The 25,831-nt window shown below is 43.0% G+C and overlaps 1 protein-coding gene across 1 annotated transcript; it reads right to left on the bottom strand.

The window, feature by feature from the left end:
• Nucleotides 1–3,154: 3,154 nt before the first annotated feature.
• Nucleotides 3,155–24,224, bottom strand: LOC120026069 (calcium-binding protein 1-like). The gene is made up of 7 exons (XM_038970858.1): nucleotides 23,320–24,224; nucleotides 7,419–7,449; nucleotides 6,890–7,033; nucleotides 6,200–6,309; nucleotides 5,761–5,835; nucleotides 5,555–5,627; nucleotides 3,155–4,397 (listed from the first exon to the last, which is right to left on the bottom strand). The coding sequence occupies exons 1-7, from the start codon at nucleotides 23,992–23,994 to the stop codon at nucleotides 4,372–4,374; spliced, it is 1,134 nt and encodes a 377-aa protein (XP_038826786.1). The 5' UTR covers nucleotides 23,995–24,224; the 3' UTR covers nucleotides 3,155–4,371.
• Nucleotides 24,225–25,831: the final 1,607 nt, after the last annotated feature.

The following is a 25,831-nucleotide window of genomic DNA, read 5'->3' as shown; positions in this document are numbered from 1 at the left end:
TGAAGAATGGGCAAAAATCCCAGTGGCTAGATGTGCCAAACTTATAGAGCCATATCCCAAGAGACTTGCAGCTGTAATTGGTGTCTCTACAAAGTATTGACTTTGGGGGGGGGGGGGGGGGGTGAATAGTTATGCACGCTCATGTTTTCAGTTTTTTTTTGTCGTATTTCTTTATCTTCAAAGTGGTAGGCATGTTGTGTAAATCAAATGATACAAACCCCCCAAAAATATATATTAATTCCAGGTTGTAAGACCACAAAATAGGAAAAATTCCAAGGGGGGTGAATACTTTCGCAAGCCACTGTACTTCCAATCAGACTCACAACCGCAGACCACGTGTAACCACGCCGACCCAGTTTTTCTGTAATGACATTCTGCTTTTGATGTGATGTGGTTGATGTTAAGCCAAATCCAAATTGGCTTCCCTTGACACTTTTTTTTTTTTTGGTGAGCAGGACCATTCAGAGTTGAGGTCACTCAGTTTAGCTCAATGCTGATTGGCTTTTTTCTTGGTCAATTCTTTGGGAAGCCTGGCTTCCCTTGGCATCCATGAGTACACGCCACTGATTGGTAGATGGGTAAAAAATTACTGTACACTTTGGATGGTGTATCAATACACCCAGTCACTACATAGATACAGGCGAACTTAACTTACATTGTAGTTAATCCACAATACTAACCTAATTGACAAAGTGAAAAGAAAGAAGCCTCCAGAGAAGACAAATATTTCAACACATGCATCCTGTTTGCAACAAGTAATACGGCCAAAAAATGTAGCAAAGCAATTAACTTTTTGTCCTGAACATAAAGTGTTATGTTTGGGGCAAATCCAATAGAACACATTACTGAGTACCACTCTCCATATTTTAAGCATAGTGGTGGCTGCATCATGTTAAGGGTATGCTTGTAATCATTAAAGACTGGGGAGTTTTTCAGGAGTAAAAACAAAGGAATGGAGCTAAGCACAGGCAAAATCTAGGTGGAAACCCTGTTTCAATCTGTTTTCCACCAAGCATTGGTAGATTAATTCACCTTTTAGCAGGACAATAACCTAAACCACAAGACCAAATCTACACTGGAGTTGCTTACCAAGAAGACAGTGAATATTCAGTGACCGAGTTGACAGTGACCGAGTTACAGTTTTGACTTAAATCTGCTTGAAAATCTATGGCAAGACTTGGAAAGGTTGTCTAGCAATGATCAACAACCAATTTGACAGAGCTTGAAGAATTTTGAAAATAATCATAGGCAGATATTGTACAATTCAGATGTGGAAAGCTCTTAGAGATTTACCCAAAAAGACTTACAGCTGTAATCACTGCCGAAAGTGATTCTAACGTATTTACTCAGGGGTGTGAATATTTCTGTAAATTAGATATTTCTTTATTTAATTTTCAATACATTTGCTAACATTTCTAAAAACATGTTTTCACTTAGTCATTATGGGTTATTGTGTGGAGATAGGTGTGAAAAAAATATTTCATCCATTTTGAATTCAGGCTTTATCACAACAAAATGTGGTCAAGGGTGTAAATACTTTCTCAATGCACTGTATCATACTAATTGGAGTGTCCCGGATTTAAATGTACTATATTGTGTCACTATGTTACGTCTACCCCTGAGTCCAGGTGGATTGGCTAAAATACTATAGTAATTTAATTGCATCTCTATGTGGCTCTTGCTCAAAGTCTAATCCTATCTGGTTCCACCTAGGGCTGAGAAATGTGGCCCAAAAATATGATCTTGATTTTTTTCCTAACTTATGGGTGATTCACGATATATATCTACTTTATTTTTTAAATCTCTAAATAAGCATTGTTTTACAATTGAAGGTCAAATACACTGCATTTCAAACAGTCAGAAATAATCTAATCAATGTCTAATCATCACGCACATCTGCCACCATCGTTATGCGCACCTGCGCCTCATGACACTCACCTGGACTCCATCACTTTCTTGATTACCTCCCCTATATCTGTCACTCCCCTTGGTTCTTTCCTCAGGTGTTATTGTTTCTGTTCCAGTGTTCATGTCTGTACACTACCCGTGTTTCTTGTTCTGTTCTATGTTAATATATTTATTAAATACACTCCATGAACTTGCTTCCCGACTCCCAGTGTACACTTTACAGAAATCAAGCGGCCTACCTTATTTCTCAGAATGAGAACGAGTTGTCAATTCCTTATATAATTGTGTTTTATGCTTATGGAAACCATGTGTTTGATGTAATTGATACCATTCCACTGATTCTGCTCCAGTCCTCCCCAATTAAGGTGCCACCAACCTCTTGTGATGCCTAAGCTAGAGCTGATAGAGATGAGCCAGCAGATCAACATGAACTGTGAGTAGGCCTAACCATATCTGTGGTATGTGTGTTTAAAGGGAACCTTTTGTGAGTGTCTTTTTTCTGTGATAACGCTCCTGCATTTTCTCTGTTATTACTCTCTTAATACACTTTCTCCTTCCTTCCTTCCTTCCTTCCTTCCTTCCTTCCTTCCGCTCTCTCTCTCTCTCTCTCACTCCTTTTGTAAAGCAAACTGGGTCTTTGCATATGCTATTTCAGTTCTCTAAATATTTTGTAATCAATTACATTATTTCTGTATCTGACAGGTTTTTGCAACCTATAGGCTAATGGAAGTACACTGAGTGTACAAAACATTAAGAACACCTTGAGTTGCACCCTCGTTTGCCCTCAGAAAAGCCTCAATTCGTCGGGGCATGGATTCTACACGGTGTCGAAATCGTTCCACAGGGATGCTGGCCCATGTTGACTCCAATGCTTCCCACAGTTCTGTGAAGTTGGCTGGATGTCCATTGGGTGGTGGACCATTCTTGATACACACGGGAAACTGTTGCGTGTGAAAAACCCAGCAGCGTTGCAGTTCTTGACACAAACGCCTGGCACATACATCGTTCACAGGTACTTAAATATTTTGTCTTGCCCATTCACCCTCTGAATGGCACACATAAACAATCCATGTCTCAATTGTCTCAAGGCTTAAAAATCCTGAGTCTGTCATGGAAAGAGCAGGTGTTCATAATGTTTTGTACACTCAGTGTATATCCAACTAGCTCAGGTCCAGTCTGAATGCTCTCTACTCTGAATGCAGACAGACAAGGTCACACACACGCACGCACACACACACACAAAGTGTATAATTGCAATAAAGCTGTTTATTCTCAACTACTACGCTACACATTGTTTTAGTATTTGGCATGCATAGAATCGCACAAGACAAATTCAAAGTCACAAATAAGACTGCGTAAGGGACACACAAAAACTCACAAGTTCTACACTCAAACACAAACACACTCTCATCAGTACAGAGATACACACTGATTTTACACACATAGAGAGACACAGGTTTCAGTGTTATGTTGATCACCACAATAAATTACAGTGTGTATGTTTGTCTGTGGTGCACATTGTTGATTTGTATGGAGTGACAGTGTGTCACTCCATACAATCTCAGTATTCATGCAAAACACTGTACACATTTTTGGGGTATTGGGTTGGCCAGACGTAAACAGTTTATTTATGATTGCTACCCCATTCCCCAGTCTTCGGTTTTCATGAAAATGCTTTTTCCTTTATCAAAACAGTTGCCCATCTATGTTCAAAGCTTGTATAATGTAACTCGATATGTGTTTGATAACAATAAAATCTGAAGAAGTGCATCAGCGCTAATACATGAGATGTATTTCAAGACAGAGACAGTTGTCTAGCGTAGGCCATGGGTTTGAAACTAACTCTACAGTAGCTTAAGACATATGGAATCGTACAATATGGGAGAATTGAGGTACACACAAACATACACGTACGCACACATGAACAATACATATTTTGACAGTAGGTACATTGAAATAATATTGCCATTAAAAAGTTTAGCTTAGGAGTAAAAGGCCCCAGAGGGGAATATGGTGCTTTAGGTTGGTTATGGGAGACGCTGGCATGAGAAAATATCAATATGTCTCATTTACTTTCCCATAGCCTTAACCAACCATGGTAATGATTGTAAGTAGCTCAAACATCACATTGCTCTTTAGCCCCTGTAAACACCTACAAACACCTCTAATATCGGAAATGTACAGTGTAAAATTGTGGGAGGCTGGCTGTTGTTCTGTTTTGCTCTTAAGGACGGCAGCATACAGCATCATGATCGCTGACGTTGTTCCGGCAGCTTCTGTGCTCGTCTTCGGATGTGGCAGTAGCAGGGCGGTTGTTGATATGTTGCTTTCCCCTTCTGTTGTACAGAAGTCAGAGGTAAGTGGTCCGTTGGTAACGGCTCCGGCATCTCTTCTCCTTCTCTTCCTCTCTTACCAGGAAAGGGGCCAGTCAGAAACATGGCCTACAGGTGCTTAACCTGTCACTCAGCGAGACATCATACGTACAAACTCTGAGGGGTGAGGAGAAAGATGAATAAAACAACAGAGATAGAGAATGAACATGATTTAGATCAAGTGTAGGGGCTGAAGATAATGGCTCTTTGAAGAACTGTACGTGCTTCTATCAGCCAATAAAATGAAAGATGTATTTTCATAGCAACAATTCTATTTCTAAATGAGCACTGGGGATCCTAAACATGGATGGATTTAGTGGGTAATGACTCTAGGAAGAATAGCAGCACATTGCTATTTTTGTCCCGCCTGTCTTCGAGTCTGTGTTAGGGGATGGAGAAGAGAGAGAGAGAGAGAAAATAATGAGAGAGAGAGAGAGAGAGAGCATGCTTTCCTTGTTCTCTTGGTCATCTATGTGGTGACATAATCCCTTGGTGTGACGATAATCTGACAGACAGCCCGACTCCCTTCATCCTCCCGCCTCACTCTCAGCATGGTGCTGGAGTATCCTGACTCAAAATGTGTGTGTGTGTGTGTGAGGATTGGCACTGAGGCAGCGTGTCTATGCATGTGTATGTGCTTGTATGTGAGTGTGAAGCTGGAGAGAGTGTGTGTGTGATTGAGAAAGAGTGTGTGAGCGGTAGAGAGACAGAGAGTGTTTGTGCACTGTGTCTGTATTTGAGTATGTGAGAGTGTCCGAAGGGAATAGTCTCCACAAGATTGCTAGCTTGCTTTATGTTCAATAAAGCAAGCCAGAACATCTTGTGGAGACTTGTTATTATGAGGGAGCTCATGTTGAGCAATATCAGACATCCCAAAGGGGCTGGTTGGATAAGAACAGTGGAGAGGGATTTGTCAGGTGCTGCAATTTAATCCCACTGGAAACAGACGTCAGTTCAACGTCTAGTTTGGATTTACATTTGATTGAGTTTTCAACCAATGTGAATTCAACGTGAAATCAACAACAATTTGAACCATGTCATTGGATTTAGGTTAAAAGTTGGGTGGAAAAGAGACAAACATTCCAAGGAATTCCTTAACATTGAGGACTTTTTCAAATCCACGTTTGACTTTTGTTGAAATGATGTGGACACAACGTTGATTCAACCAGTTCGTGCCCCCTGGGATGTTTCTTACAACAAAATAACAACGACGATAATACCGGTCAAATAACGTCCTATAAGGAGGTATCGTAGAACCCACTTAGACAGCTCACCTTCAAAGTCTACGTGACCATCTCCATTCAGGTCAATGTCCCGCAGGATGTCTTCTAGGTCCCTGTGACCAACCTAGCAGAACAGGGAAAGAACGGAGAAATAACATTACTCTGATGTAGGCTACAGTGACAGGATCAGACAGATGCGTGGGCAAGTTGAGTGAAAGAGTGAGGGAACACACAAAGAGAAAGACTACTTTTCTTACCTGCTGACCAAGAAGTTTCTTCATTGCTTCTCTGAGTTCTGATGTGCTGATCTTGCCATCACCATTGGTGTCAAACTGAACGAGTAATTAACAGTGAACTAGTTAATCATGCAATATTGTATTCTGCCCTTTCCAAACAGCGTCATCTCTCCCAAATGACTATTGAGTTCCGCTTGTAAGTAGTGCTTCTCCTCATTGAATCAACTTTCCTTTAGCTTAAACCTTTCTAGCTTTCTTTCATCGCCTTTGGATTTGGTTCTTTCTTTCTCTATTATCTAATTTCTATTTTCATTACCTTCCTATTTTCATTACCTTCCTATTTTCATTACCTTCCTATTTTAATTATCTTCCTTTCCCTCTCACTCTACTTCCATCACTCTCTCTCTTATTCTTTTCTCATTCCATACCACCCTACTTTCTCTCCATCCCTTATTCTCACCTCTTTAAAAGCGTCCCTCAGCTCCTTGACCCCAATCATATCTGCTGTTTCAGCCAGAAGTTTTGGCCCCATCAGCTCCACAAAGTCCTCAAAGTCAACATGTCCTCCCACTGTGTGATATAGAGGATAGAGGAAACATTCATTTCTACAGAATACATCTACAGGGACATTTGCACAATAACAGAAACATGCAACCTTGAAAGAGGAGAAAGACAGAGAGAGGGAGAGAGAGAAAGACAGACAGAGAGAGAGAGAGAGGGAGGGAGAGAGAGAAAGACAGAGAGAGAAAGGGAGAGAGAGAGAGAGAGAGAGAGAGAGAGAGAAAGAGAGAGAGAGAGAGAGAGAGAAAGACAGAGAGAGGGAGAGAAAGACAGAGAGAGGGAGAGAAAGACAGAGAGAGAGAGGGGGGGGGGGGGGGGGAGAGAGAGAGAGAGAGAGAGAGAGAGAGAGAGAGAGAGAGAGAGAGAGAGAGAGAGAGAGAGAGAGAGAGAGAGAGAGAGAGAGAGAGAGAGAGAGAGAGAGAGAGAGAGAGAGAGAGAGAGAGAGAGAGAGAGAGAGAGAGAGAGAGAGAGAGGAAATATCATAGAAAAAAGGAACACTGGACCTTTACGCTCACGACATTCTCCCCATCTTATCACACACACACACACACACACACACACACACACACACACACAGAGAGTTACTCACAGTTCATATTGATCTGCTGGCTCAGTTCAATCAGCTCCATCTCTGTAGGCATGTAGCCCATGGTCCTCATGCAGTTGCCCAGGTCTTTACAGCCGATGAAGCCATCATGGTCTTTGTCAAACTCTTTAAAAGCCTCACGCAACTCTGCGAGACAGAGGCACACATGGAGAAATATCAATTGGGTATTTCAACCACATTATCAAAATCATTGTTAGTTTATTGTTACTACTACAATGAGTGTAGTGGTATAATGAACATGAGGGTGAGAGGTAAGCTTGTGTAAGCTTGGAACAGTCCACAGGCTCAATGATGATTTTGGGCAGTAAAGTTCACGGAAAGGCACTTAAAGGCACACAACATGACAATGAAAGTTTACCAAGGTCAGACCCTTTGATTGTCTGCATCTAATCCAGTGAGGACTGCTACAGCTCGATCTGGACTATGCAATACCATGCAATACCATGCAATGCCATGCAATATGAAGGCTCTTTGTCATTTAAACTGTAGGCTCCTGTATAACGATACTTACCATCCATTTCCTCCGGCCTCAGCTCTCTATCCTGTAAAGAATTACAAGACAGGGTTAGAACCCAGCATGTGGCACTCTTCAGGTGATGACTCATGATGCTACAAAACTCTTGTCAGATATTATCAATTCAACAATAGTATAATGAACAAAAATATAAACGCAACATGCGACAATTTCAACGATTTTACTGAGTTACAGTTCATATGAGGAAATCAGTCAATTGAAATAAATTAATTAGGCCTTTGTCTATGGATTTCATATGAATAGGCAGGACCGCAGCCATGGGTGGGCCTGGTAGGGCATAGACCCACCGAAGAGCCAGGCCCAGCCAATCAGAATTTGTTTTCCCCACAAAAGGGCTTTATTACAGACAGAAATACTCCTCAGTTTCATCAGCTGTCCAGGTGGCTGGTCTCAGACGATCCCGCAGGTGAAGAAGCCGGTTGTGGAGGTCCTGGGCTGGCGAGGTTAAACGTGATCTGCGGTTGTGAGGCCAGTTGGACGTACAGCCAAATTCTCTGAAACGACGTTGGAGGCGGCTTATGGTAGAGAAATTAACATTCAATTCTCTGGCAACAGCTCTGGTGGACATTCCTGCAGTCAGCATGCCAATTGCACACTCCCTCAAGACTTGAGACATCTGTGGCATTGTGTTGAGGGACAAAACTGAACATTTTAGAGTGGCCTTTTATTGTCCCCAGCACAAGATGCACATATGTAATGATAATGCTGTTTAATCAGCTTCTTGATATGCCACAATTGTCAGGGATATGGATTATCTTGGTAAAGGAGAAATGCTCACTAACAGGGATGTAAACAAATTTGTGCACCAAATCTGAGAGAAATACGCTTTTTGTGCGTATGGAACATGTCTGGTATCTTTTATTTCAACTCATGAAACATGGTACCAATACTTTACATGTTGCGTTTATATTTTTGTTCAGTATAATATATCATAGAGTACCTTTGTCATGTGTGCAACCCCTTTCTTGTGTTAAATCATGTAATGATGAACCCAAATGCTTGCCTGGCTACTCAGACTCCTTGCTCCGGCCAAATGCTATGCATTTGGACGCCCACTGACGTTAGTCTCTTCTCCGCAATAAGTCTGGATCTGAGTAGCTCCCCAACCCTTCACCGAATGCGAACACATTTGGAGCCGTCTGATTGGTCCAGAAAAAGATGGATTGGGCCAGGACACACGTGGGTAAAGCGTCATTGGCTTTGATACTCTGATTGGTTAGAGACGATCCAATCGTTGATGTTTTTGTTTTGTACAACGCCCCTCGTGCCCTTTGTCACGACAAATGACTTCAATGTTAGCAGTCTCAGACTAAAGTATGTAGCGAACGACAAAACAGGGGAAGAATTTAGTGAGTCGTCAGGCTACCCAAATGCAACTTAGTCTAGAGAATTTGTCTGACGCTTGTCTGAGTAGCCTATCTCTTAGGTGAGAGGTACATGCCACCTTTGAAGGTTGGTGGTGAGTCGTGGGGGAACAAGGACTGAAGGAGTTCCTTTTGTTCTCTCTCAAGTTTAAAGTCTAGCCTTTGAAGTAGCTCGACCCCGCATCCACCCCTGCATCCCCAGAACAGAGCACATCGTCAGGACAGGCTATGGACGGTGCCAGTCTACCAAGGAGAGGTCAGTGCACATCTTCCCTTAACGACAAGGCCTTTCCACTGATCACAGTGAGAGTGAGACAGATGAAGACATCTGCCGCTGCTCCACACAGACTTTAGTACTCAGGATAGCAGTCTGTCAGGGTAATACTAGGTGTACCACAAGGACTTACAATCTATCAGCGTGACACAAATGGCAATGAGTGCCATCACACACACACACACCCACACACAGTCGCATACGCATACACTTATCTTCACACCAACTGGCAGGTTACTGCAAATATTTTGAGTCCATTACCTTCTTCTTTGAGTCCATAAGGAGTGTATTGGTCAACGTGGGTGAAAAAGAAGCAGACAAAGACAGAATGTCTGTATGATTGTGTGTAAGCTTTTGTGAACACTGTTTTATCAGGTGCAGCTACATACGGTAAATGTGTCTCTGCATGCATTATGGGCATGTGTCTGTTTGTGTCTGGACTTACGTACAGCCTGCCGGCTCTCAGCGAAGCCCTTGCGTAGAAAGATGCAGGCAGGCCCCAGTACGTTGTGCATGTTGCCTCCGTTCTGAGCCATAGCCACTAGTGGCTCAAGATAGCCCCCCCCAGTCCCCTCCTCACAGGACTGCACTGCTCTGTAGTTCTTCTTCTGGTCCTGGGGCCACAGACATCCAGAGTGTGGGGCCAGGAGATAGAGGCGCAGGGGCAGAGACAGGGACACAGACTGTGACTCAGCTTGTGGATGGACAACATGGAGTCAGACTACAACAAGAGGCTAGCTGGCATGAGGGTGGGTGGTTGGAGGTGGAGGCTGAGGTCTGCTAGTCCCTGTGAGGTCAGAGGTCAGGATGGTAATGGGGCTGGTCAGGGTGTCAGTCATGTGAAAGGAACAGTCAGGTGCTGGGTTCAGTGAACGGGGCACTGAATGCCACCCACCCATCCATCCCAAAGACGCTCTCTGTGCAGCTGGGGACACTTATTTGACTCAGCACACTGCCAGATGTATACAATCAAAGAGACACAACAGCTAACTAAGACAATCAGACCAATCCACGGGAGAACACGCAGGAAGACCCAAACAAATATCTGCAAGCCATTCTGCTTTTGACAGGCACAGTTTAGTGGTACAGTGTTCCATGTGACAGCTACCGCCAAAAATGGTCACACTCATTAGTGGTTAAATATGTAGGGTTGTCAATACATCATTTTGTCTAATCTCCATTTAACCTTTAAATACAGGGTTTAGTTCATGACAGGAAAGCCACTTGCATATGAAAGCGATGGATGGCTTATTTGTGCTCGTTCCAATTAGCCATTGTCCCAATGATGGAAGGAATCAAATCCATCCAGCCATTACATTATAATGACCAATTAGTCTGTGGACCACGGGGCAGCGGCAGGCCACACAATGCACAGCCCCAATTACAGACAGAGCCTCAGGTTAATTAAAGAGGGGAACATCAGCCACCATTGAAACCTTTACAAATATTAATCTGCACCAAGGCAAATAAGGGCCAACCTTTCTTCAGTCGAATGACAGACAGATAGAAAAGTGGCATCAGTGGACAGAGCTGAGCTGTGTTCAGAGACCGGAACGCTGACAGGCTTATGACAAAAGGGTCACTATACAAGGAACACTGAGCGGGCAACTTAAGAAGGACATGCTTCTATTTCCCTCCATTGTTTGTTTCCCCCCAAAATAGCCTTTCACAGCAGCGAGACAGCTATCTCTCTATCCCTGCCCTTCTTCCTTCCCTCCCTTGGTGGGATTTTAATTAGCTTGGTGGGAAATTTTGGATGACCTTCATACTCCATCTGTTGCTGTGGAATTTCTAGTGCCAGCTCCTGCCCTGCTACAGTGCACCCCATCACACTGTCCACTGGGTAATCTGAGCAAGTGATGCATGAAGCAGTGCAGATTTTCTGAAGGTCTAGTGTGTCACCAAAATCACTACTAATGTTAAAAATGATGACATTGAAATGGCAGCTAGAACAATATTAGAATGTGAGAAGCAGTCAAGAAGTAACTTCCCTATTTACCAGATGGCTTCAACTGTTGCTTGTCATATTGTACCGTACACGCTCAAGGATGTACAGCTGCTGAAGAGGATTTAAATCCCTGATGCATGGTGGACCAGCGCTCCCACAACATGAAATCATGTCTTTATTGTGCAGTTATCTTTGTACTAGATAGCTAAAGAACTGTGGCTGTCATTGTTGTACACAGACTAAGCATGTAGCGCTGGCAGATACTGTAAAACTAAGTCCAATATATCCATTCTATAGATACATGCCGCTCAGTCAAATCCAGTTTGTAGTCCACGTACGGAACAATGAACATCAGCCGGTTGCAGAAACAACCCGTATCAACAAGGTTTCTGCTAAGATCAGGTTACGGTTCATGGCGCTCCTGCAGGCAGGGTTAAACAGGATAGCGCCACCTGTTGGTTTGTCCGCGCCACTGTATCCCCTCTGAAGGGGTGAAGTGGTGACGCTGGTTTGGGGCTAAGTCCTTTGACTCATGTGGTTGATCTTGACATGAACCTGCTCATTGACACCACTCATCCCAGCTAGCGGGTTCCAGGACACAACTAGACACTCTCGACTACAGTTGAGTGACGGTTGAGCATCATTGGCTACACTGAGGACTCCAACACAGTCACTCCAGCTCAACTGACATTCAGTAGGGAAAAACAGTTATATGTCCATCTGGTATATATCTATGACAAAGAAATATGGGAAAACAGACACAATACAGTCCTATGTCACGACTTCTGCCGAAGTCGATGCCTCTCCTTGTTCGGGCGGTGTTCGGCGGTCGACGTCGCCGGTCTTCTAGCCATCGCCGATCCATTTTTCATTTTCCATTTGTTTTGTCTCGTTTTCCCACACACCTGGTTCTCATTTCCCTCATTATGTGTTGTGTATTTAACCCTCTGTTTCCCCCATGTCTTTGTGTGGTATTGTTTATCTGTTTTCATGTATGCGCACGTTAGGCTGGTTATGTTCAACCCGTATTTGTATTTCGTGTTCGTTTGTGCCGTGTGCTTTTGGTTCACCAAATAAAAGGCTCCGTTTTGCTACCAAATATCTGCTCTCCTGCGCCTGACTTCCTACAGCCCTTCACGCATACCTTGACAGAATACCACACAAAGACATGGGGGAAACAGAGGGTTAAATACACAACACATAATGAGGGAAATGAGAACCAGGTGTGTGGGAAAACGAGACAAAACAAATGGAAAATGAAAAATGGATCGGCGATGGCTAGAAGACCGGCGAAGTCGACCGCCGAACACTGTCCGAACAAGGAGATGCATCGACTTCGGTAGAAGTCGTGACATCCTAATGCGTGGTAGAGTGGTATTGTCGTCATCCAGTCCACAAATGATTTCAAGCATCACAGTCGGTATTCTATGCTGGTCAGCGGACTATTTTAGTTACTGTGGCTCAGTGGGGTGGATGAGACAACAGCATGACACACTAGGTTGTCCTGTCTCCTCTAATATTCACAACTAGCCTGTAAGAGCGGGAGCACTGCTCCTCAGACCAGAAGTCTAACTGCGATGCCCCACAGTCAATACAGCAGTGTGCTCTAAAAACAAGTCTCTCACAGTCAATACAGCAGTGTGCTCTAAAACCAAGTCTCTCACAGTCAATACAGCAGTGTGCTCTAAAACCAAGTCTCTCACAGTCAATACAGCAGTGTGCTCTAAAACCAAATCTCTCACAGTCAATACAGCAGTGTGCTCTAAAAACAAGTCTCTCACAGTCAATACAGCAGTGTGCTCTAAAAACAAGTCTCTCACAGTCAATACAACAGTGTGCTCTAAAAACAAGTCTCTCACAGTCAATACAGCAGTGTGCTCTAAAAACAAGTCTCTCACAGTCAATACAGCAGTGTGCTCTAAAACCGAGTCTCTCACAGTCAATACAACAGTGTGCTCTAAAAACAAGTCTCTCACAGTCAATACAGCAGTGTGCTCTAAAAACAAGTCTCTCACAGTCAATACAGCAGTGTGCTCTAAAAACAAGTCTCTCACAGTCAATACAGCAGTGTGCTCTAAAAACAAGTCTCTCACAGTCAATACAGCAGTGTGCTCTAAAACCAAGTCTCTCACAGTCAATACAGCAGTGTGCTCTAAAACCAAGTCTCTCACAGTCAATACAGCAGTGTGCTCTAAAACCAAGTCTCTCACAGTCAATACAGCAGTGTGCTCTAAAACCAAGTCTCTCACAGTCAATACAGCAGTGTGCTATAAAACAAAGTCTCTCACAGTCAATACAGCAGTGTGCTCTAAAACCAAGTCTCTCACAGTCAATACAACAGTGTGCTCTAAAACCAAGTCTCTCACAGTCCAACACTACTGTAAACAATCCAGTAGTGTCTGCTGAGTGGAGAAGGCTCATAATAATGGCCGGAACAGAGCAAATGGAATGGCATCAAACACCTGGAAACCATGTGTTTGACGTATTTGATACCATTCCACCGATTCCGCTCCAGTCATTACCACGAGCCCATTCTCCCCGATGAAGGTGCCACCAACCTCCCGTGACACAATCCCAGGGTCAAAAAGGTCCAGTGTGGTCCAATAGCCTCCAGTCAAGTTATGGACACATAGTGAGACATGCACCACAGACAGTCAGGGGTTCAGGTAGACCACAGCCAGAACACAGTACACAAAACCTTACCTTCTTGGAGAAGTGAGATTTGACAGAGTTCCCCATGGTGAAGTCCCTCTCGGTGTGTGGTGCGTCTCTAAACGTGTCTGTGTTAGTATGCCTGTGTGGTGTGTGTGCATGTGTTTGCGTGTGCGTTTGCATGTGCATGTGTTTCTATGCATGGGATAAAGAGAAAGGGGGTCCAGTGGGTCAGAAACTAAGACGAGGGAATTTAGGGGGAGAGAGAGACGCACAGAGAAAGAGTGGGAGAGTGAGGTTGCACAGGATCAACATATGACCTAGAGGGAAGGACACTGGGAGTCACAGGAAGAGAGGGAAGAGGGGAGGTAAACCTAAATGGAGGAAAGCAAAGAAATACTACAAAGAATGAAAGATCAAAGTGACAAAGACATGAGAGGGAGAGGAGGCAGGCATGCGATGCATGCGCTCAAATCAGAAAATGCAAGATTGCTTTATTCATTGGCTCACCGTCCTCGCTCTCTCTCTCTCTCTCCCTCTTTTCCCCCCTCCCTCTCCCATCTCTCTCTCCCTCACTTTGTTGCACTGTTTCAAACCATCTCTGCAAAGAGAAAGTGGTAAAGAAGCTCATTAACATATTACCTTCCCCCGAGCAACACACTGGAGACACTAATCCAAATACCCACACATGCATACACTGGATTAAACACACACATGCATACACTGGATTAAACCCACACATGCATACACTGGATTAAACACAAACATGCATACACTGGATTAAACCCACACATGCATACACTGGATTAAACCCACACATGCATACACTGGATTAAACACACACATGCATACACTGGATTAAACCCACACATGCATACACTGGATTAAACACACACATGCATACACTGGATTAAACCCACACATGCATACACTGGATTAAACACAAACATGCATACACTAGATTAAACACACACATGCATACACTGGATTAAACCCACACATGCATACACTGGATTAAACCCACACATGCATACACTGGATTAAACACACACATGCATACACTGGATTAAACCCACACATGCATACACTGGATTAAACCCACACATGCATACACTGGATTAAACCCACACATGCATACACTGGATTAAACACACACATGCATACACTGGATTAAACCCACACATGCATACACTGGATTAAACCCACACATGCATACACTGGATTAAACCCACACATGCATACACTGGATTAAACACACACATGCATACACTGGATTAAACCCACACATGCATACACTGGATTAAACCCACACATGCATACACTGGATTAAACCCACACATGCATACACTGGATTAAACCCACCCATGCATACACTGGATTAAACCCACACATGCATACACTGGATTAAACCCACACATGCATACACTGGATTAAACCCACCCATGCATACACTGGATTAAACCCACCCATGCATACACTGGATTAAACCCACCCATGCATACACTGGATTAAACCCACCCATGCATACACTGGATTAAACACACACATGCATACACTGGATTAAACCCACACATACATACACTGGATTAAACACACACATGCATACACTGGATTAAACCCACACATACATACACTGGATTAAACCCACACATGCATACACTGGATTAAACACACACAGATGTGGGGCTGTGGAGCTAAAAATACAACACACGCTCTCTCTTCCCCCTCTTTTTCTCCTCCCTCTCTCCCCTCGCTCTCTCCCTCCCCTCTCTCTCTTCATGTACATTTTAGTCATTTGTCAGATGCTCTTTTCCAGGGCAATTTACAGGAGCAATAAGGTTAAGTGCCTTGCTCAAGGGCACATCGACTGATTTTTCACCTAGTTAGCTCGGGGATTCTAACCAGCGACCTTTCGGTTACTGGCCCAACGCTCTTAACCAATAGGCTACCTCCCCCTCTCTCGTACACACACATGTACACACACAGAAGAGTACGCTCATCACAAAGTCATGCTAAGCTAGAAGGGACAGTATTGAGATCAAAGTCAAAGCTCTACAAAATATGCACGAAATGAACATAAAAGGCATGTGAATGATGGACCACACACACACACACACACACACACACACACACACACACACACACACACACACACACACACACACACATGCGTACATGTACTACACACACGCGCAAACACACACCACAAATCACTGCATATACTTGCTAAATAGCTACAGGGGTCTCAGCTTTTAGACAGAAAGCGCCACAGGGATGCTGATGCTGATAGCAATCCCTGCAATCCCCTGCAGTGGCTGCCACTGGTCACATAATCAACGACATCATTTCCTGTTTGACTTTGTCAATTATTTCCCATAGTTACACACACCAAGGTCCTATCTCTCGTCTCTCCTCTCTCTTCCATTCATTTATTCTCACTCTGCCTCTCGGTTTCCCCTCACAAAGGCTCATTGTGAACATCAGAACACATCAGAAATCAGCCTCGGGAGCCGTCGGCTCTCATAATGTCATTGCAAAGACACAGCACACACGCAGCTTATAAAACCTACATAATGGTGCCAATTCACATAAACAATAATGCTCACTGCATTCACACACCTCCTGATATAGACTCAACCATACAAAAATCCCTCTATAATGTGTGCTAATAACAAGTCACATGAACACCCACAGTCATCACACAAAGGAAAGCATGCCTTAGTATTTCAACAAGCTGCACACATGCAGACACACTTGCACACACGTATACAGTTTGTCACGGGAGAGACGGGCAGCTAATTCCATTAGGAAATGTCATGTTAATAATGGCATTCGCAGTTTAAAGAAGATTTGAGCTGGGAGAGAAGGGAGAGGGGTCTGGGACTGGGGGGGCTGATAACGTCATCTCTCATGATGCCGTCATGGTATGTCTTTTCTCATTCCATGTATGTACTATACCCAATGTACTATACTATGGTACTGTATGTGAGTGTGGGCTCATTCTGTAACCTCTATACAACAATGAAAATATTAGTCTCACAGTAAAAAGGTTGTACCTCCTCCAATGACGTATAATTATTACTGTATATTATAACGCTACATTGCCTCACGTCACTATTCACATTTCAGATACAGATGTTCTTCTGAGAAAATAGATTAATAATGTGCTTTATTCTTTGTATTTTCGTTTCATCTGGGGTTAAATATTGAAGAATGAACAACCCTGTCTCCTTATGGAGGAGAGCTGAGCCTGAGAAACCAGTTGAATTGGGACGATGACCTTGTAGCATGTTCGCAGCCTCACAGCTCTGTATGTGAAGATCACCAGAGGAGCATCCATTCAGTGACCTATAAAAGTGCCCCAGGCAGAGAGAGGCTATGGTGACCTTCATGGTGACAGGTCATCTCCTGAGTTAAAAAATATAACAGTCGTTTTAATTCAAGTGTGAATAATTGATTAGGTTGAATTGGTTGTTATTTTATGGCAAGGAAACTATCATCTTTCATTTGAGACTAATGAATTCCGTGCTAGGGATAGTGAAGAGAGAAGCTCATGAAAAAGGAGAATGGAGGGGGAGTAGTTTCCTGTCAACATTTCAAATAGCAAAGCACATACTATTTTATACAACCCCAGCCAATATTACACTTCTCTTTTTCTTCTGCATCTCATCTGCTTTAACCTCTGTGTCCCCTTTCACTCTCTCTCTCTGTCTCTCTCTCTCTGTCTCTCTCTCTGTCTCTCTCTCTCTGTCTGTCTCTCTGTCTCTGTCTCCCTGTCTCTCTGTCTCTCTCTCTCTCTCTCTCTCTTACTCTATCTCTCTCTCTGTCTCTCTCCCCCTCTCTCACTCTCTCTCTCTCTCTCTCTCTCTCTCTGTCTCTCTCTCTCTCTCTCTGTCTCTCTCTCTCTGTCTATCTCTCTCTCTCACTGTCTCTCTCTCTCTCTCACTCAATTCAATTCAATTCAATTGACTTTATTGACATGGCAAGTTCATTATTACTTACATTGTCAAAGTATACATATCGAAAAATCAAAGTCAAATATATATGTATATACAAAATATACAAAATATATATATATTTATATATAAATAAATGGTGGGATCAACAGCAATAAAAATAGTAGTAGTGGACATGGGATTACCATTAACAACAACTACAACAACAATATTAATCAGAACAACAATACATTAAAGCAACAGTAGTAGACCAGTCTCAACATGACTGAGAAGACACATGACCTGGTATGAAAGACAAAACAAAACAAGATGGGAAATATTATCAACATTACTCACTCTCTCTCTGTCTCTCTCTCTCTCTCTCTCTCTCGCACTCTCTCATTCTCTCTCTCTCTATCTCTCTCTCTCACTCTCACTCTCTCTCTCTCTCTCTTTGTCTCTCTCTCTCTCACTGATTTCCTCTTTCACTGGCTACAGACAGCCTCAGGTTACCATGAATATTAATAATTAATATTCACACACAAACACGCGCGTGCACGCACATGCGCACGGACACACACACGTCATTACACAGTCTCTTGAATTTCACGGTCTAATCCTTCCCATTTCAATGAGGATTTAACTGAATAGTGAAAACATCTAGCTCCTTCACAACCATCCGTTAATGGACTGTATAAATACCCATCCGTGGCTATAAATAGTCTTTGGGCTATAAACATATTGAAAACTGAAATGACATGGTTCATACGACAATACCTACATCATAGCAGCTTATCCACACCTCCTTTCCCTTCCCCCTTTCGCTCTATTTTCTGTCATCCATGATCTCTCTCCATTTTCTCTGCCCCCCCCCCTATTCTCTTTCCCTTTCAGACCTCATCAAGGTCAGTATGACCCTGGCGGGAGAGAGGGAAGGGGGGAGGGAGGGAGGTAAAAAGGGAGGGATGGAAAGATGGTCAGAGAACCAATAAAAAGGGAAAGAAAGGAGACTGACAAAGGAGAGAGAGAGAGACAGAGAAGATGATTCAGTGGAAGAGTGACAAGGGAAGGTAGGGAGGAGGGAGAGAGAGCAACAGAAGGAAAAGGGAGCAAGGGAAAAGGAAGCCTCAGCTGTGATTTTACCAGAGAGCTGTCAGATGCTGTGACAACAGGGAGCTGAAGAGGAAAAATAGAGTCCTGTGTTTTCCTTACATAACCCAGGCCTATCAGCATGCCTGTCCACCTAGCTCGGATCCCTCCTCCTATTTATCCAATTCCTTAAATACCTGCTTATATAATACACAGAGGCTTGGTTTGAGAACTGTGGATTTGCTAATGTGTGATTGTCAAAATCCTTAACACACAACACAGTTTAATAATGAGTAATTTATTAGCTCAAGCTGGGTACACGGATGTACACACAAATACACCACTTTGAATACATTGAAAATGCTTTGTGTTTGTATCCACGGTTTATAGTAATACAAATCCTTGACACAAATCTTACAAACAAACGCACACTCTCTGTTTACCAAATTGTAAGCAGTCACCTCCATCTGGTGGTGTCATCTCAGAGGTGTTTTCTCATTGTTGAGAAACTATCATCTATTTACTTCTTTTCCCAGACTTCCAATTAATATTTTCCTTTCCTCAGAACAGGTATCTTTGGGTCAAATAAAGTACTCGATACAGCAGTGAAAGCTGCGAATAGACTGAAAGAAGAGTTTGACCCAATCGTGGCTAAGAAGCAAGGCAGAAGTTCACTGGTGATAATTCCAGGTGGGACACAGACCCACTGCTGTTCTGTCCATGTCCAAGGTGCTGCTGTTACCTGGATTGGTCTATAAATGAATAGCGATGGAAAATGTAGCCTATATACTGTAATTAATGTATGACTACATCGACATACAGTCTTGCTAAGTACAACACAGATGAAGTGAAAATATGAAAGCAGTTATGTGTGAGATAATTATGTCCCCCGTGCACTGAGAGTATGAGTGTAATGATGCTGTTATCATGACTGACCAACATGTGTGCTGTTTTATTTATTCATACGTCTAGACCGCCATGTTGTTCTTAGACCAAGATGTTCCTTTACTGATAGGAATCATTCCTCATTAAACACTCATTAGTCTCATGACCTCATAGCCCCTCTATTTCAGTCATTCCTTCTGATGAAAATGAAAACCTGCTATTTATACGGATGCTTGAGATAATGCGTTTGCTTATGCAGGAATCCCTGCTTAAGTCACCAACTTGCAAACTGGCTTTGTCAGGTAGCGCATTAGCCAAAGGATTTGAATATTTTTACTACCACATAAAAGGCTGCTCTCCTCTACTCTCTTATAATCAGGTCTTGGGAATGCTATATTTAGCTTCCACTGACAGAAAATAAGTTCTGTAGGGATTGTATGCAGACCTTGATGGAAATATGAAATGTAGAATGTCAGTGGGTATATTCTCACTCCATATCAAAACATGTATTCAAAGTATACTTGTACCAGTGCCAATACAAAAACACAATCAGATGTGACATATAAATGTGAAAGGCAGTGTCCTCTAATAGAGTATCACAACCAAAGATCCAAATGTAACGGATGTGAAATGGCTAGCTAGTTAGCGGGTACGCGTTTCAATCAGTTACGTCACTTGCTCTGAAACCTAGAAGTAGTGTTGCACCTTGCTCTGCAAGGGCCGTGGCCTTTGTGGAGCGATGGGTAACGATGCTTCGTGGGTGACCGTTGTTGATGTGTGCAGAGGGTCCCTGGTTCGCGCCCGAGGTCGGGGCGAGGGGACGCACTAAAGTTATACTGTTACATTGATGCTGTTGACCCGGATCACTGGTTGCTGCGGAGGAGGTTGAAAGGGGGGTGAGTGTAACGGATGTGAAATGGCTAGCTAGTTAGCGGGTACGCGCTACTAGCGTTTCAATCAGTTACGTCACTTGCTCTGATACCTAGAAGTAATGTTGCACCTTGCTCTGCAAGGGCCGCGGCTTTTGTGGAGCGATGGGTAACGACGCTTCGTGGGTGTCAGTTGTTGATGTGTGCAGAGGGTCCCTGGTTCGCGCCCGGGTCGGGGCGAGGGGACGGTTTAAAGTTATACTGTTACATTGATGCTGTTGACCCGGATCACTGGTTGCTGCGGAAAAGGAGGAGGTTGAAAGGGGGGTGAGTGTAACGGATGTGAAATGGCTAGCTAGTTAGCGGGTACGCGTTTCAATCAGTTACGTCACTTGCTCTGAAACCTAGAAGTAGTGTTGCACCTTGCTCTGCAAGGGCAGCGGCTTTTGTGGAGCGATGGGTAACGACGCTTCGTGGGTGACTGTTGTCGATGTGTGCAGAGGGTCCCTGGTTCGCGCCCATGTCGGGGCGAGGGGACGGTTTAAAGTTATACTGTTACACAAACATGCACATTTGTGCAAACACACACAGGGAAGTACACACCCACGCGCGCACACACACGCAGACACACAGACGACCTTTGTATCAGAGAAACAGAATATCTTGCAATATCTCGGCACCACAACACAACTCTCAGGTGCATTGAAACTTTGCAATGACTTAATTGGACTCAACCATACTGCATATCCAGTTATAGATGTGATACTACTGAAAGAGTCTGAGAGTGTTGTGACAAGTCTCTGATTTTCAGTAACTAGCATCAAGTGACACAGTCACCTTGCACACTTTTTCTACTTGAAAACTCTTCCAGCTGAGCAATTTCACAGGCAAGCGAGTGTTAACAGATATTGTCATTAGCGGTCCTTCTGTATTCCCATTTCAAAGCATAATGATTGGATAGAGTGATAGAGGACTACTGTCTCACTATGGAGCAGATTGAGACAGGCAGTATAGAGCACAGCAGTGCTGCATAGTTTTGGGTTTGCTGCCTGGAACTCCTGTGACTGATTAGAGCTCTGGCCTAGATTGAGTGAAGTTATTTCTGGCACAAATTAACACATGAGGAAAGTATTGCCTCCTGAGCTTTATATCTCCTTCAGTACTGAGACAAATATTTCAAAGCACAGAAAGAAAACTGGATATCCTATATGAAGAGCAACAGAGGCACAGTAGGAATGAGACTATTGTATGAGGACTTTGAGGAGGGATTTCGTATTTGTAGATGGTAGAGGAGATGGGATGCAGGAATGAAGAGATGGAGAAGCACCCTTCTTTTACCATCCACCCTCACCTCTCCATCTGTAGGTTTACAGCCCCAAAGTATAGCGTCGATTTTACCTTTACCTTCCCCAATTTCTCACAGTGTTATCACTGTTCAATGTCACTTTCTTTTTAAACACTTGATGTGAGTGTGACTTACCACAAATAGCTGTGTGTGTGTGTGTGTGTGTGTGTGGGCAGTCGGGTGTTCAGCACAGCTACAATTTCCACAGGATTGGAAAGTTTATCCACCTGACTGACATGATGAGAGTATCCTTATTCATACTGCTACGCATGGTAGTCTGCCAGCCCCTCCATAAAACTAATTATCAGATACATGGAAGTTCAATTTGGACTCAAAATGTACATACATTTTTAATATGGTCAGCAGGGGTGAATGGGTGTCCGGTCACATTTTGGCTTGGGTTGCTGCTCTACCTGTCTCTCACCTTTGACCCTACCAGACCAACCTGACACTGTGAAGCATTCAATTTTTCTCTAGGTGTGTATATCACGCATGTCTGAGCTGTCTGAGCCATATCATCTAACTTATAGGCTACTATTCATATGTCTCAAACTGTCTTGTTTCAAATATATTAAGGCATTGAAATCTTGGGGGCAAGTTTGAGGCATTGTGTAGTGCACTGTGCAGTTGGAAAAATCCATAATACCTTCTCTGTTGTCACGCATTCTACATTTCTGTGCCATGAATTACTGTTAAAAAAACGTTCAAAAACATGATTTCCTGTGATTATATATATATTTCCACACTATGAGGTTGAAACAATACTGTGAAATTGTGAACATTATGATAAAGCATTTTTACTGTAAGAGAAAAGACCACATGAAATTTCATCCTGTTTTTCGTGGGATGCAGTTTTGGCTTGCCTAGTGACATCACCAGGCGGTAAATGTGTCAATAGACCAATAAGAAAGAGAGTTCCACACTTCTCTGCCAGTAACAGCTAATTTTCAGTTTTCCCCTCCCAACTCAGACCACTCCCAGACAGTCCTAGCAAAATTCTTGCTTGAAAATTGCTCTTTGCTAAGAAGCTATTTTTGTTTATTTGACCATTTTAATTGAAAACAATCACAGTAAGGTACTTATTTGTTACACATAAATGATTTGATATTGAGATTTTAAAAAAAACAGCTGCATTGGACCTTTAAACGTGTTTTTTCCCCCATCGCTTTGTTACACAACAAACACTACGCGTTTATTAACGGGACAACGGTGTAAATTAAGTTGAATCTTTTTGCATTTTGTTAGAGACAGACAGTTTTACAGTATAGTGATGGTGTAGCATACGAAGATTGTCTAAAATGACAATTCGAAATTACCCTTAAAACAATACATAAATTCCTATTGAATAAAAGGGGAACTTCTGTAGCGCGCCGTTTTTTGGCAATGGTCGTATGTATTGATAATGACTATTAATCCCCAGTTTAATTTACTTGTTGAATCCTTGTGCTGACTTTGAATGTTTGTTCGAGAGTAATAATGTGTTGTAGTTCTGTCTAGACACGGGACTACTACGTACCTGCCCGAAAACTGATTTCACTATCGGGTGCAGATTGGAGTCATGTTCAGATGGAGCTGTGCTGAGTCTTTTGGAGGTGCGGCTGGTAACGGGGCCGGTAACTGGCGTGGCCGTTGCGGGTGGGACCGAGTTTAAACTCGTGGACGACCCAGTATTTATTCTGTCCTTTGATTCAAAAAAGTACGCAGTATCGTCGGATTGTTTAGTATAGGATGGAGTTGGCGAAGACCTCCGCCCCGGACGTGCGTTGCCGTGGTGATGCGCTGGCGGCAGGTCACATCTTGAGGTGTTGTGGTGGTGGTGGTGTGGGTGTCTAGACGACTTACTGCGGTCTTTCCCGCTCCGATCCATCCGCTCTCTAATTTCTTCCTGGCTGTAGCCGTCATTGTAGTGGCTGCTTTGTTGGTGGGAATGTCCCCGTTTATCACATCCATTCCTGTCTGTCCTGCCACCAGCATGCCTCGGTTGACAAAGGGGTCTGCGCGCGCTTGCCTCGCGCTCATCGGTCCAACACGGCTCGTCAGGTACATCTTTACCTCCGTCGGGTTGGTGGATGTGACTACAGTGGCTGCGCGACCCATGATGCTCAGAATGTTCGGACCTCCGACTCACCGGCACGGCCGAAGCTCTCAGCAGAGAGGTGGTAGATTCGCTTTTGGGAAGAGAGGAGCTCATTGTCGTATGCCGTTCCCTTAATGTATTACTGTGTGCAGATACCAGGACTAGACAGGAGGTCGTTTAAGACAGATGCACCTGTGTGGTCGTGCTGAGCATTTAGCCAGTGTGTAGTCAGGGCAGCCTGTTGGATCACCTCAGAGTAGCCTATTCGCGCGTCTCTACCCTAGGCGACAATGCAAACTAGGAACACCCACCTACACTCTCACTTGTGAAATTATAAAGTTCTGAATGCAACCTGCTCGCGCAATTGTAAAGATGTCCTTAACGTGTCAGGCGAAGTGAGGAATCAGTCGCTTCTGTAATAGGGTACTAGGGGGTAACTAGCCCCCCCCCTAAGAACAATGTCTAATTGCTGACACAAAAAAAGCTAGTTTTGAAAAAAATTGGTATGTGGATGAAGATCATGCTTAGGCGAATACAATATAAAGGGAACTAAATGGCCACAGTTTACACTTTTTTTTCTATTTCATGAAATGTTTTTAGAAAAGGAGCGTTACCCTGGTAGAAGAATATGGCATAGAGTTTCACACAAGTGTGTTAAAATCCATTTGATCAGTTTTATTTAGAAATTCTTTAGTAAGTAATACTGAAAAGATATGTCTAGTTGTCTTATTTTAATGATTTACATAAAATATTGGGAGGGGGGTAATGGTGTTGCACACTCCTCACTATGAGGAGATGTGATGTAAAGTCCCTCTATTTAACTCACCTGTACATTCATTTTATTTGTTCTTTCTGTGTTGAACCTTTTCCATGCAATCCATGATGTACAAATACACTAAATATGATTTGAATAATGCAAGATTTTAAATCCCAGCAGTCTTTAAAATTACATTCAGGAGCAAAAGGTTTTGAATAGTTGTTTTTAATTCATATAAAATATATAATATTGGAATGGAATATAAATAATAACGCTGGAATATAACATTTGATTACAATAACTAATTTACTCAGTGTAACATTGATATGGAAACTCTATTATGCTATGCTATTGCACAATTCTAATTTTAAAGACAGGTGGTAAGGGTAGGTAACAACTAGAGGTCGACCGATTATGATTTTTCAACGGCGATACCGATTAATCGGACAATTTTATATATTTATTTATTTGCAATAATGACAATTGCAACAATACTGAATAAACACTTCTTTTAACTTAATATCAATAAACTCAATTTAGCCTCAAATAAATAATGAAACATGTTCAATTTGGTTTAAATAATGCAAAAACAAAGTGTTGGAGAAGAAAGTAAAAGTGCAATATGTGCCATGTAAAAAAGCTAACGTTTAAGTTCCTTGCTCAGAACATGAGAACATATGAAAGCTGGTGGTTCCTTTTAACATGAGTCTTCAATATTCCCAGGTAAGTTTTAGGTTGTAGTTATTATAGGAATTATAGGACTATTTCTCTCTATACCATTTGTATTTCATATACCTTTGACTATTGGATGTTCTTATAGGCACTTTAGTATTGCCAGTGTAACAGTATAGCTTCCGTCCCTCTACTCGCCCCTACCTGGGCTCGAACCAGGAACACATCGACAACAGCCACCCTCGAAGCATCGTTACCCATCGCTCCACAAAAGCCGGGGCCCTTCTAGAGCAAGGGGAACAACTACTTCAAGGTCTCAGAGTGAGTGACGTCACCGATTGAAACGCTATTAGCGCGCACCCCACTAACTAGCTAGCCATTTCACATCGGTTACACCAGCCTAATCTCGGGAGTTGATAGGCTTGAAGTCATAAACAGCTCAATGCTTGAAGCACAGCGAAGAGCTGCTGGCAAACGCACGAAAGTGCTGTTTGAATGAATGCTTACGAGCCTGCTGCTGCC

The sequence above is a fragment of the Salvelinus namaycush genome, chromosome 31, assembly GCF_016432855.1.
Source record: "Salvelinus namaycush isolate Seneca chromosome 31, SaNama_1.0, whole genome shotgun sequence".
Classification (NCBI taxonomy): Eukaryota; Metazoa; Chordata; class Actinopteri; order Salmoniformes; family Salmonidae; genus Salvelinus; species Salvelinus namaycush.
This window is presented reverse-complemented; position numbering and strand designations above follow the sequence as displayed.

Coding starts and splice junctions, on each gene's coding strand:
- LOC120026069 (XM_038970858.1), bottom strand. CDS start 23,994: ATGAGCTCCTCTCTTCCCAAAAGCGAATCTACCACCTCTCTGCTGAGA. Junction 6,310..6,889: donor CCAGCAGATCAATATGAACT/GTGAGTAACTCT, acceptor TATATCACACAG/TGGGAGGACATGTTGACTTT. Junction 5,836..6,199: donor TGAGGGACGCTTTTAAAGAG/GTGAGAATAAGG, acceptor TTACTCGTTCAG/TTTGACACCAATGGTGATGG.